The following is a 21,298-nucleotide window of genomic DNA, read 5'->3' as shown; positions in this document are numbered from 1 at the left end:
TAATGCCTCTGTCAAAACAACAGCTATTCTCAGCAGAAAGCATGAACCTATGAACCTGAGTTATACTGTTAGCACTGAAACGTTTTGACCTAGTAAGAAGCCCACTGTGAGCAGTTCACCCTGCACTATCAGCTCAAATATACATATCACTGTCATGTCTACCTCTGATAAGCCTCCCAGTAAAGCAATAAAAACAATCAAGAATCCCTGAAAAACGCTACAAATAGCCTACATTAACAAATGTAGCCTAAGAAACAAGGTTCATGAATTCGATAACTTGCTAGCAACAGAAAGCATTCATATACTGGCTACTGCTGAAACTCATTTAGATCATTCCTTTTATGATACAGTTGTAGCAATATATGGTTATAACATCTACAGAAGAGACAGGAATGCCAATGGAGGAGGTATTGCAGTTTATATTCAGAGTCATATTCCTGTAAAGCTTAGAGAGGATCTCATGTCAAATGCTGTTGAAGTAATATGGCTACAGGTTCACCTGCCTCACTTAAAGCCTATTCTTGTGGGAGGTTGCTATAGACCACCAAGTGCTAACAGTCAGTATCTGGAAAATATGTGTGAAATGCTTGATAATGTATGTGATATCAACAGAGAGGTAGATTTTCTGGGTGACCTAAATATTGACTGGCTTTCATTAAAAACTCAAGAAAAAGCTTCAAACTGTAATCAGTGTCTGCAAACTGGTTCAGGTTATCAGTCAATATACGAGGGTATTTACAAACGGCACATGAACTAAATCATCCACTTGTATTGACCACATCTTTACTAATGCTGCAGAAATCTGCTCTAAAGCAGTATCCACACCCATCAGATGTAGTGATCATAATATAAGGGCTGGACCTAAAATAGTGTATAAGTGATCATACAAGAGGATTTGCAATGATTCCTATGTTGAAGATGTGAAAAATATTTGTTGGTCTGATGTGTGTAATGAGGAACATCCTGATGCTGCACTTGAAGCATATATGAAATTGCTTCTTCCGGTTGCTGATACTGTCATGGGTCATGTGGGGTCAAATGACATTATGAAGGGCAGCTCAGAACAGCTGAAGATGGATTTTAAAGAACTGATTTGGTCTCTACTTGACACTAACAAACACCCCATAATATCTGTCCCTCTCCCTCTCTAAATCATGGCATTGAACGGTTCAGCAGACTTTTAGCCCTCCATAACTGGCTACGACACTATTACAGCTCTGTGGGTGTAACCTTTATTGACAATGTTGAAACCTTCTGGAAACAAAGCTCGTATTATAAGGAGGATGGGGATCCACCCAAATCATTTGGGTTCCTAGATCATTTCACATAGAACATTATAAGGCTGCATTGAGACAATTCCTTATCAATGACCCAGTAGTCCAGCTCAGTTAAACCCTACCATTGTGTCATTGAGTTGTCCATAATGATTCAGCAAATGTACATTATCCTAGGGGCGTTGGAAGACACAATGTAAATAACCGAATTTATGTTCCTCTTACTGCCCGGAATGCCTCTGCTGATCCTACAGCTATTGTATGCAGTAATCATATGCCTATGAACCAGAGTAATGCTGTTAGCACTGAGGTGGTGTGCCCTAGTAGGAAGTCCATTGTGTGCAGCTCACCCTGCACTAATAAAAATAACCTGAGTATGTCCACCTCTGCTAAGCTTTCCAGTAAAGCAAGAAAAATAATCAAGCATCCCAGAAAAGTGTTAAAAATAGCCCACGTTAACATATATAGCTAAAGAAATAAGGTTCCTGAAATCAATAATTTGCTAGTAACAGATAACATTCATATTCTGACTACCTCTGAAACTCACTTAAAAAATACATTTGATCGAGTCCAGGCTCTGTCGCAGCCGGCCGTGACCGGGAGACCCATGGGGCGGCGCACAATTGGCCCAGCGTCGTCCAGGTTAGGGGAGGGTTTGGCCGGCAGGGATGTTCTTGTCCCATCGCGCACTAGCGACTCCTGTGGCGGGCCGAGCGCAGTGCACGCTGACACGGTTGCCAGGTGTACAGTGTTTCCTCCTACACACTGGTGGTGCTGGCTTCCGGGTTAAGTGGGCATTGTGTCAAGATCAGTGCGGCTCGGTTGGGTTGTGTTTCGGAGGACGCACGGCTCTCGACCTTCGCCTCTCCCGAGTCCGTACGGGAGTTGCAGCGATGGGACAAGACTGTAACTACCAATTGGATACCACGAAATTGGGGAGAAAAAGGGGTTATTATTATTTTTAAATCATTAAAAAAATAAAATACATTTGATGATACAGTGGTAGCAATACAAGGTTAACATTTACAGAAAATACAGAAATGCCAACGGGGGCGGTGTTGCGGTCTATATTCAGATCCACATTCCTGTAAAGCTTAGAGAGGATCTCATGTTAAATACTGTTGAAGTAATATGGCTACAGGTTCACCTTCCTCACCTAAAGCCCATTCTGGTGGGAAGCTGCTATAGACCACCAAGTGCTAACAGTCAGTATCTGGATAACGTGTGAAATGCTTGATAATGTATGTGATATCAATAGAGACGTATACTTTCAGAATATTGACTGGCTTTCATCAGGCTGCCCACTCAAGAGAAAGCTTCAAACTGTAACTAGTGCATGCAACCTGGTTCAGGTTATCAATCAACCTACCAGGGTAGTTACAAACAGTACAGGAATGAAATCATCAACACGTATTGATAATATCTTTACTAATGCTGCAGAAATTCGTTTGAAAGCAGTATCCAAATCCATCGGATGTAGTGATCACAATATAGTAGCCATATCTAGGGAAGCCAAAGTTCCAAAGGCTGGGCCTAATATTGTGTATAAGAGGTCATGCAATAAGTTTTGTAGTGATTCGTATGTTGTTGATGTGAAGAATATTTGTTGGTCTGTGGTGTGTAATGACGAGCAACCAGACGCTGCACTTGACACATTTATGAAATTGCTTATCCCAGTTACTAATAAGCATGCATCCATTAAGAAAATGACTGTAAAAACTGTTAAATCCCCATGAATTGATGAGGAATTGAAAAATGTTATAGTTGAGAGGGATGAGGCAAAAGAGATGGCAAATGGGGCTGGCTGTACAACCGATTGGCAAACGTACTGCAAATTGAGAAATCGTGACTAAACTGAATAAAAATAAAAATAAACTACACTATGAAATAAATATAAATTACATCAAGAATGATAGTAAAAAGCTTTGGAGCACCTTAAATGAAATTATGGGCAAAAAGGCAAACTCCGCTCCATCATTAATTGAATCAGATGGCTCATTCATTACAAAAAAAGTTTGTGGTCATACGCACATTCTTAAAAACATAGTTTCTAGGCTAATAAAGAATACTAGTATAGAAGAAGATGGCCCGCACACTGTTAAGGCTCCCAATTCACCGCTTTATTAACAACATTTTGATCCAAAATGGATCTTCGTAAGATCAAACAAACTGAGTGCTCACATCCCAAAATATACACATTTCACCTCGCATGACCACATGACGCATGGTGGGTGCAAGAAACATTTGTGTATCTCTAATAATTGAATAACAATGTAGTGGGTACATGTTGTGGTTCCAGAAAATAATATATATTTACAAAATCACCAAGTGGGTAACCTGGAAGGCAAGACAAATCAAAGTAAAGTGACATATTCATGTAAGAAATGGTCTGATATCAAACTCTTGGTTCATACCTCTAGGAGACATGGTACACAAACGGCGAATCCAATAAAATTCTCTTCTCAATAATAGATTATCATTCATCATTAAACCCACTGATATTGCCAACTACTTTAATGCTTTTTTCATTGACAAGATTAGCAAACTTAGGAATGACATGCCAGCAACAAAGACTGACACTACATATCCATGTATATCTGACCAAATTATGAAAGACAAGCATTGTAATTTTGAATTCCGTAAAGTAAGTGTGGAAGAGGTGAAAAAATTATTATCAACAATGACAAACCACCGGGGGCTGACAAATTGGATGGAACATTTCTGAGGATAATAGCGGACGATATTACCACTCCTATTTGCCATATCTTCAATTTAAGCCTACTAGAAAGTGTGTGCCCTCTGGCCTGGGGGAAAGCAAAAGTTATTACCCTACCTAAGAATAGTAAGGCCCCCTTAACTGGCTAAATAGACGATCAATCAGCCTGTTACCAGCCCTTAGTAAACTTTTGGAAATAATTGTTTGACCAGATAAAATGCTATTTTACAGTAAACAAATTGAAAACATATTTTCACCATGCTTATAGGGAAGGACATTCAACAAGCACATCACTAACACAAATAACTAAACATTGGCTGAGAGAAATTGATGAGAAAAAGATTGTGGGGGCTGTTTTGTTAGACTTCAGTGCGGCTTTTGATATTATCGATCATAGTCTGTTGCTGGAAAAACGTATGTGTTGTGGCTTTACACCCCCTGCTATATTGTGGATAAAGACTTACCTGTCTAACAGAACACAGAAGGTGTTCTTTAATGGAAGCCTCCCCAACAAAATCCAGGTAGAATCAGGAATTCCCCAGGGCAGCTGTCTAGGCCCCTTACTTTTTTCAATCTTTACTAACGACATGCCACTGGCTTTGAGTAAAGCCAATGTGTCAATGTATGTGGATTACTCAACACTATACACGTCAGCTACCACAGAGACGGAAATGACAGCAACACTTAACAAAGAACTGCAGTTAGTTTCAGAGTGGGTGGCAAGGAATAAGTTAGTCCTAAATATTTCAAAAACTAAAAGCATTGTATTTGGGACAATCATTTATTAAACCCTAAACCTCAACTAAATCTTGTAATGAATAATGTGGAAATTGAGCAAGTTGAGGAGACTAAATTGCTTGGAGTAACCCTGGATTGTAAACTGTCATGGTCAAAACATATTGATACAACAGTAGCTAGGATGGGGTGAAGTCTGTCTATAATAAAGCGCTGCTCTGCATTCTTAACAGCACTATCAACAAGGCAGGTCCTACAGGCCCTAGTTTTGTTGCACCTGGACTACAAGGCAGCACGGCTGGCCCTTGAATGGACACAGAGAACTAACAATAATAATATGCTTGTCAATATCTCCTGGCTCAAAGTGGAGGAGAGATCGACTTCATCACTACTTGTATTTGTGAGAGGTATTGACATGTTGAATGCAACGAGCTACTGGCGCACAGCTCGAACACCCATGCATACCCCACAAGACATGCCACCAGAGGTCTCTTCCCAGTCCCCAAGTCAAGAACAGACTATGAGAGATGGACAGTACTACATAGAGCCATGACTACGTGGAACTTTTCCACATCAAGTAACTCATGCCAGCAGTAAAATTTGATTAAAAAAACAGATAAAAATACACCTTATGGAACAGTGGGGACTGTGAAGCAACATAGACACATGCATACAAACACACAATAACATACACACTATACACACATGTACACATGTTACAGATATGTGGTAGTATAGTAGAGGCCTGAAGGCACACTCTTAATATGATGTGAAATCTGTTATGAATGTATTGTAATGTTTTTAATATGTATAACTGCCTTAATTTTACTGGACCCCAGGAAGAGTAGCTGCTGCCTTGGCATCCCCATGGATAGATGATTAATTGAAAAACTGTATGGCTCAGAGGGATGAGGCTAATGGAATGGCAAATAAGTCTGGCAACAGCAGATTGGCAAACACACAGTAAATTGAGAACTCACGTAACTAAACAAAACTAAGAAGAAATTATACTATGGAACAAAGGTAAAGGATATGAAGAATGATAGTAAAAAGCTCTGGAGTACCTTAAATGAAATTCTAGGCTGCTAAGTTAAGCTAACTGATCTCCATCCTTCATTGAGGCTGATGGCTCATTCATAACAGTATCAACCAGGTTGGCACCCGGAAGGACTCTGACATTGTTCACGTTGCTCGTTCATGCTGCTCGTTCAGTGGGTAAGCAAATGCTCCTACCACTGTCTCTCCCAAGCATCTTTGACCAGTGTTTTGGCTTACTGCACCACATACTGCTTGTATCCACAGCACTAATGTGCGAGTTGGTAATCTCCTGCTCATTTAGTAAAGTGCAGCCAGGATCCATACAGTGAGCAAGTTGTCTGCTTTCTCTCTGTTTATCGTACTGATTTTTTAATGTTTTAATTTAATTTTACCTTTATTTAACTAGGCAAGTCAGTTAAGAACAAATTCTTATTTACAATGACAGCCTACACCGGCCAAACCTGGACGATGCTGGGCCAGTTGTGCGCCGCCCTATGGGACTCCCAATCACGGCCGGTTGTGATACAGCCTGGAATCGAACCAGGTGGTTTGTAGTGATGCCTCAAGCACTACTTAGACTGCTGCGCCACTCGGGAGCCCATGGAAATCTTGGTTTACAACCGGTCTAAAAAAATCTCTGTAAATTCTGCATAAATTCCAAACTGTGTTTAAATTCCATTACAACCTTCCCGATAGCCATGATTGGCTGAGATAATGAGTGGCCTGGACATGCCGAGAGATGAGTTCGGATTGGTCTGCCATGTAGCGCACTTCTGTCTATTTGAGCTGGTCAGTATGTGTAGGTAATCCTGTCTAACACGGCTTTAAAAATATATATATCTCATAGTAGAACTGCATAAGTGTTGCTCTCAACTTTCTGGAGGACCGAGTTTTGAAATCAATGGAATTAGAGTATGATAGCTAAGGAGATGGATAAAAAACCTGTCTTCAAACTAAGGGCAACCATGGCATCCGTGACAGAGAGGGAGAAGCATCCATCCATGTATACGGGTAAGATAGTCTAGCTAGCTACATTTTCAGATACTACGCGTTTCTAACTTTGTCAGAAAGTCATTTTATTTTCAAATTAGTGTACTGTTAGCTAGCTAACGTTAACTGGATGGCTCACTAGCTAATGTTACTTGTATAATCTGTGTAGTAATATTATTCGTATCTCAGAGGCATTTGCTTTGCTATTTATAGCCTAATGTTAGCTAGCTAACATTGAACCTGGTTGGTTAGCTACCTGCAGATTCATGCAGGGTAGGAACATCATGAGTTGGGATTATGGTTCATTGTTTAGCTTGCAAGCTACATGTCTTAACAAAAGACTCCACTATTAAAGACTTTAAGTCCGGGAAAACTCCAGGGTTGGATGGCATACCAGTTGAGGTATACCAAACCTTTTTTGATATACTCAGAGGACCATTACTAGCATGTTTCAACCACTCCTATGTAAATGGAAGATTATCAGACACTCAAGAAGGTCGGATTTCATTATTACTGAAACAGGATACAAGTGGGAAATATAAAGAGCCTGTCCATTTAAAATATTGGAGGCCCTTTACACTTCAGTGTAGTGATGCAGAAATTCTAGCAAAAAAAGGTATTGTCGGACATTATTAATTCTAATCAGACAGGTTTTTTTACATGGACGATACATTGGAGATAATATACAGTGAGGGAAAAAAGTATTTGATCCCCTGCTGATTTTGTATGTTTGCCCACTGACAAAGACATGATCAGTCTATAATTTTAATGGTAGGTTTATTTGAACAGTGAGAGACAGAATAACAACAACAAAATCCAGAAAAACACATGTCAAAAATGTTATCAATTGATTTGCATTCTAATGAGAGAAATAAGTATTTGACCCTTCTGCAAAACATGACTTAGTACTTGGTGGCAAAACCCTTGTTGGCAATCACAGAGGTCAGACGTTTCTTGTAGTTGGCCACCAGGTTTGCACACATCTCAGGAGGGATTTTGTTCCACTCCTCTTTGCAGATCTTCTCCAAGTCATTAAGCTTTCGAGGCTGACGTTTGGCAACTCAAACCTTCAGCTCCCTCCACAGATTTTCTATGGGATTAAGGTCTGGAGACTGGCTAGGTCACTCCAGGACCTTAATGTGCTTCTTCTTGAGCCACTCCTTTGTTGCCTTGGCCGTGTGTTTCGGGTCATTGTCATGCTGGAATACCCATCAACAACCCATTTTCAATGCTCTGGCTGAGGGAAGGAGGTTCTCACCCAAGATTTGACGGTACATGGCCCCGTCCATCGTCCCTTAGCAGAAAAACACCCCCAAAGCATAATGTTTTTACCTTCATGTTTGACGGTGGGGATGGTGTTCTTGGGGTCATAGGCAGCATTCCTCCTCCTCCAAACACGGCGAGTTGAGTTGATGCCAAAGAGCTCCATTTTGGTATCATCTGACCACAACACTTTCACCCAGTTCTCCTCTGAATCATTCAGATGTTCATTGGCAAACTTCAGACGGGCCCGTATATGTGCTTTCTTGAGCAGGGGGACCTTGCGGGCGCTGCAGGATTTCAGTCCTTCACGACGTAGTGTGTTACCAATTGTTTTCTTGGTGACTATGGTCCCAGCTGCCTTGAAATCTTTGACAAGATCCTCCCGTGTAGTTCTGGGCTGATTCCTCACCGTTCTCATGATCATTGCAACTCCACGAGGTGGGATCTTGCATGGAGCCCCAGGCCGAGGGAGATTGACAGTTATTTTGTGTTTCTTCCATTTGCGAATAATCGCACCAACTGTTGTCACCTTCTCACCAAGCTGCTTGGCGATGGTCTTGTAGCCCATTCCAGCCTTGTGTAGGTCTACAATCTTGTCCCTGACATCCTTGGAGAGCTCTTTGGTCTTGGCCATGGTGGAGAGTTTGGAATCTGATTGATTGCTTCTGTGGACATGTGTATTTTATACAGGTAACAAGCTGAGCTTAGGAGCACTCTCTTTAAGAGTGTGCTCCTAATCTCAGCTCGTTACCTGTCTAAAAGACACCTGGGAGCCAGAAATCTTTCTGATTGAGAGTTGGTCAAATACTTATTTCCCTCTTACTTCCCACCTTAGCAAAATACATTGAAACTAAATTTTTCAATTCCTGACATGTAATCCTAGTAAAAATTCCCTGTCTTGGGTCAGTTAGGATCACCATTTTATTTTAAGAATGTGAAATGTCAGAATAATAGTAGAGAGAAATTATTTATTTCAGGTTTTATTTATTTCATCACATTGGTAGCGTTGCCTTTAAATTGTTTAACTTGGGTCAAATGTTTAATGTAGCCTTCCACAAGCTTCCCACAACAAGTTGGGTGAATTTTGGCCCATTCCTCCTGACAGAGCTGGTGTAACTGAGTCAGGTTTGTAGGCCTCCTTGCTCGCACACGCTTTTTCAGTTCTGCCCACACATTTTCTATAGGATTGAGGTCAGGGCTTTGTGATGGCCACTCCAATACCTTGAATTTGTTGTCCTTAAGCCATTTTGCCACAACTTTGGAAGTATGCTTGGGGTCATTGTCCATTAGGAAGATCCATTTGCGACCAAGCTTTAACTTCCTGACTGATGTCTTGAGATGTTGCTTCAATATATCCACATAATTATCCTTCCTCATGATGCCATCTATTTTGTGAAGTGCACCAGTCCTTCCTGCAGCAAAGCACCCCCACCGCATGATTCTGCCACCCCCGTGCTTCACGGTTGGGATGGTGTTCTTCGGCTTGCAAGTGTCCCCCTTTTTCCTCCAAACATAACGATGGTCATTATGGCCAAACAGTTCTATTTTTGTTTCATCAGACCAGAGGACATTTCTCAAAAAAGTACGATCTTTGTCCCCATGTGCAGTTGCAAACCGTAGTCTGGCTTTTTTATGGTGGTTTTGGAGCAGTGGCTTCTTCCTTGCTGAGCGGCCTTTCAGGTTATGTCGATATAGGACTAGTTTTACTGTGGATATAGATACTTTTGTACCTGTTTCCTCCAGCATCTTCACAAGTTCCTTTTGCTGTTGTTCTGGGATTGATTTGCACTTTTTGCACCAAAGTACGTTCATCTCTAGGAGACAGAATGCGTCTCCTTCCTGAGCAGTATGTTGTCTGCGTGGTCCCATGGTGTTTATACTTGCGTGCTATTGTTTGTACAGATGAACGTGGTACCTTCAGGCATTTTGAAATTGCTCCCAAGGATGAACCAGACTTGTGGAGGTCTACAATGTTTTTTCTGAGGTCTTGGCTGATTTATTTTGATTTTCCCATGATGTCAAGCAAAGAGGCACTGAGATTGAAGGTAGGCCTTGAAATACATCCACAGGTACACATCCAATTGACTCAAATTATGTCAATTAGCCTATCAGAAGCTTCTAAAGCCATGACATAATTTTCTGGAATTTTCCAAGCTGTTTAAAGGCACAGTCAACTTAGTGTATGTAAACTTCTGACCCACTGGAATTGTGATACAGTGAATTATAAGTGAAATAATCTGTCTGTAAAATGTATTGTGTCATGCACAAAGTAGATGTCCTAACCGACTTGCCAAAACTATAGTTTGTTAAAAAGAAATTTGTGGAGTGGTTTTAATGACTCCAAACTAAGTGTATGTAAACTTCCGACTTCAACTGTATGTACACTACTGTTAAAAAGTTTGGGGTCACTTAGAAATGCCCTTGTTTTCGAAAGAAAAGCAATGTTTTGTCCATTAAAATAACATCAAATTGATCAGAAATACAGTGTAGACATTGTTAATGTTGTAAATGGCTATTGTAGCTAGAAACAACAGATTTTTATATGGAATATCTACATAGGCGTACAGAGGCCCATTATCAGCAACCATCAGTCCTGTGTTCCAATGGCACATTGTGTTTGCTAATCCAAGTTTATCATTTCAAAAGGCTAATTGGTCATTAGAAAAACCTTTTGTAATTATGTTAGCACAGCTGAAAACTGTTGTGCTGATTTAAAGAAGCAATGAAACTGGCGTTCTTGAGACTAGTTGAGTATCTGGAGCATCAGCAATTGGGGGTTCGATTACAGGCTCAAAATGGCCAGAGACAAATAACTTTCTTCTGAAACTCATCAGTCTGTTCTTGTTCGGAGAAATGAAGGCTATTCCATATGAGAAATTGCCAAGAAACTGAAGATCTCGTACAACGCTGTGTACTACTCCCTTCACAGAACAGCGCAAACTTGCTCTAACCAGAATAGAAAGAGGAGTGGGAGGCCCCGGTGCACAACTGAGCAAGAGGACAAATACAGTGGGGAGTATTTGATACACTGCCGATTTTGCAGGTTTTCCTACTTACAAAGCATGTAGAGGTCTATGTGTTTTTATCATAGGTACACTTCAACTGTGAGAGACGGAATCTAAAACAAAAATCCAGAAAATCACATTGTTTTTAAGTAATTAATTTGCATTTTATTGCATGACATAAGTATTTGATCACCTACCAACCAGTAAGAATTCCGGCTCTCACAGACCTTTTAATTTTTCTTTAAGAAGCCCTCCTGTTCTCCACTTATTACCTGTATTAACTGCACCTGTTTGAACTCGTTACCTGTATAACAGACACCTGTCCACACACTCAATCAAACAGACTCCAACCTCTCCACAATGGCCAAGACCAGAGAGCTGTGTAAGGTCATCAGAGATAAAATTGTAGACCTGCACAAGGCTGGGATAGGCTACATGACAATAGGCAAGCAGCTTGGTGAGAAGGCAACAACTGTTGGCGCAATTATTAGAAAAGGGAAGAAGTTCAAGATGACGGTCAATCACCCTCGGTCTGGGGCTCCATGCAAGATCTCACCTCGTGGGGCATCAATGATCATGAGGAAGGTGAGGGATCAGCCCAGAACTACACTGCAGGACCTGGTCAATGACCTGAAGAGAGCTGGGACCACAGTCTCAAAGAAAACCATTAGTAACACATTACGCCGTCATGGATTAAAATCCTGCAGCGCACGCAAGGTCCCCCTGCTCAAGCCAGCGCATGTCCAGGCCCGTCTGAAGTTTGCCAATGCACATCTGGATGATCCAGAGGAGGAATGGGAGAAGGTCATGTAGTCTGATGAGACAAAAATAGAGCTTTTTGGTCTAAACTCCACTCGCCGTGTTTGGAGGAAGAAGAAGGATGAGTACAACCCCAAGAACACCATCCCAACCATGAAGCATGGAGGTGGAAACATCATTCTTTGGGGATGCTTTTCTGCAAAGGGGACAGGACGACTGCACCGTATTGAGGGGAGGATGGATGGGGCCATGTATCGCGAGATCTTGGCCAACAACCTCCTTCCCTCAGTAAGAGCATTGAAGATGGGTCATGGCTGGGTCTTCCAGCATGACAACGACCCGAAACACACAGCCAGGGCAACTAAGGAGTGGCTCCGTAAGAAGCATCTCAAGGACCTGGAGTGGCCTTGCCAGTCTCCAGACCTGAACCCAATAGAAACTCTTTGGAGGGAGCTGAAAGTCCGTATTGCCCAGCGACAGCCCCGAAATCTGAAGGATCTGGAGAAGGTCTGTATGGAGGTGTGGGCCAAAATCCCTGCTGCAGTGATTGCAAACCTGGTCAAGACCTACAGGAAACATATGATCTCTGTAATTGCAAACAAAGGTTTCTGTACCAAATATTAAGTTCTGCTTTTCTGATGTATCAAATACTTATGTCATGCAATAAAATGCAAATTAATTACTTAAAAATCATACAATGTGATTTTCTGGATTTTTGTTTTAGATTCCGCCTCTCACAGTTAAAGTGTACCTATGATAAAAATTACAGACCTCTACATGCTTTGTAAGTAGGAAAACCTGCAAAATCGGCAGTGTATCAAATACTTGTTCTCCCCACTGTACATTAGAGTGTCTAGTTTGAGAAACAGGCGCCTCACAGGTCCTCAACTGGCAGCATCATTAAATAGTACACGCAAAACAACAGTATCAACGTCAACAGTGATGCTGACCTTCTAGGCAGAGTTGCAAAGAAAAAGCCATATCTCAGACTGCCCATCTTAATCTTTTCTTTTCATTGGCCAGTCTGAGATATGGCTTTTTCTTTGCAACTCTGCCTAGAAGGTCAGCATCCCGGAGTCGCCTCTTCACTGTTGACGTTGAGACTGGTGTTTTGCGGGTACTATTTAACGAAGCTGCCAGTTGAGGACCTATGAGGTGTCTGTTTCTCAAACTAGACACTCTAATGTATTTGTCCTCTTGCTCAGTTGTGCACCGGGGCCTCCCACTCCTCTTTCTATTCTGGTTAGAGCCAGTTTGCGCTGTTCTGTGAAAGGAGTAGTACACAGCGTTGTACGAGATCTTCAGTGTCTTGGCAATTTCTCACATGGAATAGCCTTCATTTTTCCAAACATGAATAGACTGACGAATTTCAGAAGAAAGTTATTTGTTTCTGGCCATTTTGAGCCTTTAATCGAACCCACAATTGCTGATGCTCCAGATACTCAACTAGTCTCAAGAATGCCAGTTTTATTGCTTCTTTAATCAGCACAACAGTTTTCAGCTGTTCTAACACAATTGCAAAAGTGTTTTCTAACGATCAATTAGCCTTTTAAAATGCTAAACTTGGATTAGCAAACACAACGTGCCATTAGAACACAGGACTGATGGTTGCTGATAATGGGCCTCTGTACGCCTATGTAAATATTCCATTAACAATCAGCCGTTTCCAGCTACAATAGCCATTTACAACATTAACAATGTCTACACTGTATTTCTGATCAATTTGATGTTATTTTAATGGACAAAAACATTGCTTTTCTTTCGAAAACAAGGACATTTCTAAGTCACCCCAAACTTGAATTATATATACACTGGGGAGAACAAGTATTTGATACACTGCTGATTTTGCAGGTTTTCCTACTTACAAAGCATGTAGAGGTCTGTCATTTTTATCATAGGTACACTTCAACTGTGAGAGACGGAATCTAAAACAAAAATCCAGAAAATCACATTGTATGATTTTAAAGTAATTAATTTGCATTTTATTGCATGACATAAGTATTTGATACATCAGAAAAGCAGAACTTAATATTTGGTACAGAAACCTTTGTTTGCAATTACAGAGATCATACGTTTCCTGTAGGTCTTGACACACTGCAGCAGGGATTTTGGCCCACACCTCCATACAGACCTTCTCCAGATCCTTCAGGTTTCGGGGCTGTCGCTGGGCAATACGGACTTTCAGCTCCCTCCAAAGATGTTCTATTGGGTTCAGGTCTGGAGACTGGCAAGGCCACTCCAGGTCCTTGAGATGCTTCTTACGGAGCCACTCCTTAGTTGCCCTGGCTGTGTGTTTCGGGTCGTTGTCATGCTGGAAGACCCAGCCATGACCCATCTTCAATGCTCTTACTGAGGGAAGGAGGTTGTTGGCCAAGATCTCGCGATACATGGCCCCATCCATCCTCCCCTCAATACGGTGCAGTCGTCCTGTCCCCTTTGCAGAAAAGCATCCCCAAAGAATGATGTTTCCACCTCCATGCTTCACGGTTGGGATGGTGTTCTTGGGGTTGTACTCATCCTTCTTCTTCCTCCAAACACGGCGAGTGGAGTTTAGACTAAAAAGCTCTATTTTTGTCTCATCAGACCACATGACCTTCTCCCATTCCTCCTCTGGATAATCCAAATGGTCATTGGTAAACTTCAGACGGGCCTGGACATGCGCTGGCTTGAGCAGGGGGACCTTGCGTGCGCTGCAGGATTTTAATCCATGACGGCATAGTGTGTTACTAATGGTTTTCTTTGAGGCTGTGGTCCCAGCTCTCTTCAGGTCATTGACCAGGTCCTGCCGTGTAGTTCTGGGCTGATCCCTCACCTTCCTCGTGATAATTGATGCCCCACGAGGTGAGATCTTGCATGGAGCCCCAGACCGAGGGTGATTGACCGTCATCTTGAACTTCTTCCATTTTCTAATAATTGCGCCAACAGTTGTTGCCTTCTCACCAAGCTGCTTGCCTATTGTCCTGTAGCCCATTCCAGCCTTGTGCAGGTCTACAATTTTATCCCTGATGTCCTTACACAGCTCTCTGGTCTTGGCCATTGTGGAGAGGTTGGAGTCTGTTTGATTGAGTGTGTGGACAGGTGTCTTTTATACAGGTAACGAGTTCAAACAGGTGCAGTTAATACAGGTAATGAGTGGAGAACAGGAGGGCTTCTTAAAGAAAAACTAACAGGTCTGTGAGAGCTGTAATTCTTACTGGTTGGAAGGTGATCAAATACTTACGTCATGCAATAAAATGCAAATTAATTACTTTAAAATCATACAATGTGATTTTTTGGATTTTTGTTTTAGATTCCGTCTCTCACAGTTGAAGTGTACCTATGATAAAAATTACAGACCTCTACATGCTTTGTAAGTAGGAAAACCTGCAAAATCGCCAGTGTATCAAATACTTGTTCTCCCCACTGTATATATAATTAAACAATTTGACTTTCCACTGACCTTCAATAAAGCCTGTGTGTCCATGTATATTGACGACTCAACAGTATACATTTTGGCTGCAACAGTAAAATAAATAACATAGCATTACATCTCCAGTCAGTTTTAGCAATAGCCTGGTGCTAAATATCTCAAACTCAAAGCATCATTTTTGGGACAAATCACTCGCTCAACCCTAAACCTCATTTGGATCTATTATTTAATAATGTGACTATTGAGCAGGTTGAAGAGACTAAACTGCTGGGTGCCACCCTAGATGGCAAGCTATCATGGTCAAAACATATAGACTCAATGGTTACTAAAATGGGAAGAGGTCTGTCCATGATAAGGCATTGCTCTGCTTTCTTGATATCACAGTCAACCAGACAGGTCCTACATGCCCTAGTTTTGTCGCACCTGGACTACTGTCCAGTTGTGTGGTCAGGTGCTGCGAAGAAGGACATACGCAAATTGCACTTAGATGTACACAGAGGGCGAATGTCAATAACATGCATGTCAATCTCTCCTGGCTCAAAGTTGAGGAGAGATTGACTGCATCACTATTGGTCTTTGTGCGAGGTGTTGATGTGTTGAAGGTACCGAACTGTCTGTTCAAGCAGTTGGCTCACAGTTCGGACACTCATCGGTATCACACAAGACATGCAAATAGAGGTCTCTTCACAGTCCCCAGGTCCAGAACAGAGGCTGGGAAACACAGAGTATTAAATAGAGCCATGAAATAAATTGAACTCTCTGCCACCCCAGGTAACTCAAGCTAGCAATAAAAACAGATAAAAAACAAACAGATAAAAGACCTTACGGCACGATGGGGATTGTGAAGAGAAGCACAGACATTTTTATGCATTTTGTATTGTATTTTGCATTGTATTATGTATGTTATACGTGGTTGGGATATGACTGTGATATGTGATTGTCTCGCCTGGCTATCTTAAGATGAATGCACTAGCTGTGGGCCACTCTGGATGGGAGCGTCTGCAGAATGGCTAAATTGTAATGTAAATGTAGTGCTGCTATGTATATTTATGTATATTATGTATTTTATCTGTTGTGTTTCCTGTTTGGACCCCAGGAAGGGTAGCCGCTGCCTCGGCAGCAGCTAATTGGGGATCCTAATAAATACTAAATACTAAAATCATAGCATCTTAACACTGAAGGTTGTATTTCAACTCCTCATTCTCTAACAACTCCACCATGTCTTATAGGAACGGCGGTGGGCGCAGTGGGACATTCTGTGCCAGCGCCATCCTGCTGGAGATGATCCAGTACCAGAACATGGTGGACATCTTCTACTGCGTCAAGACGCTCCGCAACTCCAAACCCAACATGGTGGAGTCACTGGTAGGTGGAGTGGAGCTGACTGGCTGCAATTTAGTTTTGGAGTATTTTAGATATGACTATGGATTTGTCTGCCTTTGTTTAATCTGATTTGTATTGGTGTTATTACTATATCCAGTATTATCAATTATATTTGTATTCAATAATTTCAGAACGGGGGGTGGGGCTGGTGGTCGAGGAAATCCGTCCCGGGTTAAGCGCACGTAAATGGAACATAATTCCCTTTTTATGCGCTTTTCTCTCAATGCGTATTCTGACCTTGAACTTAAGCATAAGAATAGCATGCTATTCACCCACTATTCGTTTGAGGTGGAGCTTGAATAAATGAAGGTGTGGCAGAGGTCTGTCTACAGATACGCTGTATTCTGACCTTGACTTAATTCCCTAATAATTCCAACACATTTACACGCGAGGAAACCATGTATAAGGTCTAGCAAACCTACCGGTTCTAAGTGGAAAAATAATCAACTTAATTTTTTCCCGATAGACATAACACCATTCTCCATGCACTGTAATTTACAACTTGATAAGATCTATTGATAAGAGCTAGGTAAATGAGTAATCTGTTTGGATAAGGGAATTGTAAATATAAATTACACTTATTTTAGATCTATTTTACCTTATGATCGCCGGAGACAAATGTGAAACCAGTCATATGGCAGCAAACTGAAGCATGTCAACAAATCAACTTTCCATTATGCAGAATTTAAATTGTACGTACGGCCTTTTAACTTGCAGGGCACTCTCAAATGTCATAATTATAGGCTACCCCGACTTTCTCTGTCTCCTATTTCTATCATGTTAAATATCAGTATTTACTGTCTAATAACCACACATATTCAGCGACCAATACATTTTATTTTATTTTGATTTGATTTACTGTTAGTTCCCTTCAGTTGGTATAGCCTATATTATTATTCAATTTAATTACATTGTTTTGTTTATCTTCATTTGCTTCCTCTGTAAACACTTCACAGCCATTCGGTTGTTGCTGAGGATCATTACTAACAGTTGATAATATTTAAAAAAAGACATGTAGGCTAATTAAATCGTTATGGAGCAGAGCGCAGACCAAGCTGTAACAGTTTGAACCCGACGCATGGCGCAATACTTGGTCATGTCATCACACAGTTTCATGGTTAATGCAGGCAATAGACAACGTTATTCTCCCTATTATAATTATATGTACACTAATCTTCCAACATTACCATGGGTTGAAGAACTGAATGTGGCAATTTTCAAAATGAATCAAACCACCGTTTTCTTTCTTTCGTATGTCAAGGCTCTCCAAACCTGGTTTTATGATTCATAAATACTTACCTAAACCTAAATAATCTACAAAATCTGAGTATTTTTTTATCTACCAGTTGGTGCTGAAATGGAGACAAATATGTATATATTTTGAAGGCATTCTTTCATTGATCCCTCATATTCGGAACCCGTTCTTTCGATGAATTATAGGCTGAACAAAACTGAACAAAACTATAAACGCAACATGTTCCATACGCACTAAAAGCGTATTTCTCTCAAATGTTGTGCACAAATTTGTTTACATCCCTGGTAGTGAGCATTTCTCCTTTGCCAAGATAATCCATCCACCTGACAGGTGTGGCATATCAATAAATTGATTAAACAGCATGATCATAACACAGGTGCATCTTGTACTGGGGACAATAAAAGTCCACTCTAAAATGTGCAGTTTTGTCACACAATACAATGTCACAGATGTCTCAAGTTTTGAGGGAGCGCGCAATTGGCATGCTGACTGCAGGAATGTCCACCAGAGCGGTTGCCAGAGAATTGAATGTTAATTTCTGTACCATTAGCCGCCTCCAACATTGTTTTAGAGAATTTGGCAGTACGTCCAACCGGCCTCACAACCGCAGACCATGTGTAACCACGCCAGCCCAGGACTTCCACATCCGGCTTCTTCACCTACGGTGATCGTCTGAGACCAGCCATCCGGACAGCTGATGAAACTGAGGAGTATTTTTGTCTGTAATAAAGCCCTTTTGTGGGGAAAAACGTATTCTGATTGGCTGGGCCTGGCTCCCAAGTGGGTGGGCCTATGCCCATCCATGGCTGCACCCCTGCCCATAGATTAGGGACTAATGAATTTATTTCCATTGACTGATTTCCTTATATGAGCTGTAACTCAGTAAAATCGTTTAAATTGTTGCATGTTGCGTTTATATTTTTACTCAGTATAAAAGTGCACTTTAACGCGATGGCTTAAGATAAATGTACTGAAAATCCTATTGAATGAAAACTCCACGAGAAAATCTGTTGGCCAGCAAGTGGGAGGGTTTTCAGCGGTTGAATTAAATTTATTCAGAGTGCGCAAGGTAGCCACACCTGCAGAGCGCGTTACGTGACCGAAAAAGGTACGTCTGAATACCAAATACTGAGAAGTGTGTGGGAAAGGCGTGTGTGGGAAAAGCCTAAATTCCAAAATCGGGATCGGGCCCAAGATGAAATTGAATTTCAATTCAAGACTTAAAAAGTTATCTTTATTGAAGCTTTTTACATTTTTCAGTTCCTGAGTTGGAGTTTAAATGGATTTGACCCGAACCCTACATATTACTACCATTGTTGGTCTATGTAACTAATGCATGTATGTTTATGTGTGTTTTCTGCAGGACCAGTACCGATTCTGTTACGACCTAATTCTGGAGTACTTGGACTGCATAGAAGACAGCATGAGATAGCAAAATGTTCTGTAGCTGGTGCATCTCGTGGGCTGTGAATGCTGACTGGGTTACATACCCTGTGACCCCCTCAACATTGATTTTATTGTTTGGATTAATGGGTCTAAGCTGTTGTGAAGGACAACAATAGAAGAAAAACAAACAAACAAACAAAAGGGGAAAGTGCTCCTCACTTTTAACCCTTTAATGTACGGCTGTGGTTTCCTCCATTTTATTGTTGACGTTGTTGTTTTAATTTTTGATACTTTTTGTTTCGTTTTTGTGCGTTTTTAGTCTTTGCCTCTGGACTGAAGCTCTTTTGTGCTAAATGTTTCTGTGGCATCAACGATGAAGAAACATGAGAGAGTACAAAGACCTGTGGAGAGGTCGTCCTGCCTTTCATCATTTTCTTCAAACATGGATGGCCTGGACAGTTTTTTGTCTTGTTGATGAGGGTCCGGAGCTAAAAACAGAATTTGACTCTCTACATGGAAGTGTTCCAGTCTCTCCAAGAGCCACAGCAACTGCAGCCTACTGTTGTGAAGACAAGACATCTCTACCACAAACTGCCTTACCGTCCCCTAACACTGGGTAAGATACAGTACAACTCAATGGAATGATTTCAATGGGCTACATAAACAACAATGCTTTGCGTAACAAATTTGCCAATTTGGCAGTGCTATGATAAATAGATGAGAGTCATCGAGACATAGGAGGACGAAGTACAATTTGATGTGTTTGCCACTTTTTGTGACGGGCCAACCTGGTATGTCATAAGACTGATCCAATTCCCGTCAAAGGGGATGCCTAACCTGTCACTTAATTGAATTGTGCCAATCCCACAGACTGACTTTACATTTACATTTTAGTCATTTAGCAGACGCTTTTATCCAGAGCGACTTACAGTTAGTGAGTGCATACATTTTCATACTGGCCAACCCTGGCGTTGCAAGTGCCATGCTCTACTAACTGAATCCTGTCTTCATCCTTGACTTTTTCCACATTTTATTCTGTTACAGCCATATTCTAAAATGGATTAAATTATTTTTTCCTTATCAATCTACACACAATACCCCATAATGACAAAGCGAAAACAGGTTTGTAGAAATTTTTGCTAATGTATTTTAAAAAATGTAAATACCTTATTTACATAAGTATTTAGACCCTTTCCATTGAACATCATTGGGATGTTTCTACAACTTGATTGGAGTCCACCTGTGGTAATTTAAATTTATTGGACATGATTTCGAAAGGCACACAACTGTCTATATAAGGTCCCACAGTTGACAGTGCAAACAGAGCTCCGATACAGGATTGTGTTGAGGCACAGATCTGAGAAGGGTACCAAAACATTTCTGCAGCATTGAAGGTCCCCAAGAACATAGTGCCCTCCATCATTCTTAAATGGAAGAATTTTGAAACCACCAAGACTCTTCCTAGGGCTGGCCGCCCAGCCAAACTGCGCAAACGGGGGAGATGGGCCTTGGTCAGGGAGGTGATCAAGAACACGATGGTCACTCTGACAGAGCTCCAGAGTTCCTCTGTGGAGATGGGAGAACCTTCCAGAAGGACAACCATCTCTGCAGCACTCCACCAATCAGGCATTTATGGTAGAGAGAACAAACGGAAGTCACTCCTCAGTAAAAGGCACATGAAAGCCCGCTAGGAGTTTGCCAAAAGGCACCTAAAGAATCTCAGACCATGAGAAACAATATTCTCTGGTCTGATGAAACCAAGATTGGACTCTTTGGCCTGAATGCCAAGCATCACGTCTGGGGGTAACCTGGCACCATCCCTACGGTGAAGCATGGGGGTGGCAGCATCATGCTGTGGGGATGTTTTTCAGCGGCAGGGACTGGGAGACTAGTCAGGATCGAGGGAAAGATGAACGGAGCAAAGTACAGAGAGCTCCTTGATGAAAACCTGCTCCAGAGTGTTCAGGACCTCAGACTGGGGTGATGGTTTACCTTCCAACAGGACAACAACCCTAAACACATATCCAAGACAACGCATGAGTGGCTTCGGGACAAGTCTCTGAGTGTCCTTGAGTGGCCTAGCCA

The 21,298-nt window shown here is 41.5% G+C and overlaps 1 protein-coding gene across 1 annotated transcript in view; it reads left to right on the top strand.

Moving 5' to 3' along the window:
- The window catches only part of LOC311140713 (receptor-type tyrosine-protein phosphatase U), a gene marked incomplete at its 3' end in the record, with an annotated part of 426,520 nt that extends 407,261 nt beyond the window's left edge, over positions 1–19,259 (top strand). The window contains exons 30-31 of the mRNA XM_084175898.1: positions 16,419–16,554; positions 19,191–19,259. Coding sequence (XP_084032024.1) covers positions 16,419–16,554; positions 19,191–19,259 — 205 coding nt within the window. The remainder of the gene's footprint in view (positions 1–16,418; positions 16,555–19,190) is intronic.
- Between the last annotated feature and the right edge of the window lie 2,039 nt (positions 19,260–21,298).

This window comes from Coregonus lavaretus (genome assembly GCF_964263955.1).
Source record: "Coregonus lavaretus genome assembly, chromosome: 13".
NCBI lineage: Eukaryota > Metazoa > Chordata > Actinopteri > Salmoniformes > Salmonidae > Coregonus > Coregonus lavaretus.
Note: the sequence above shows the minus strand (reverse complement) of the source record. Positions and strands in the feature narration are given on the sequence as shown.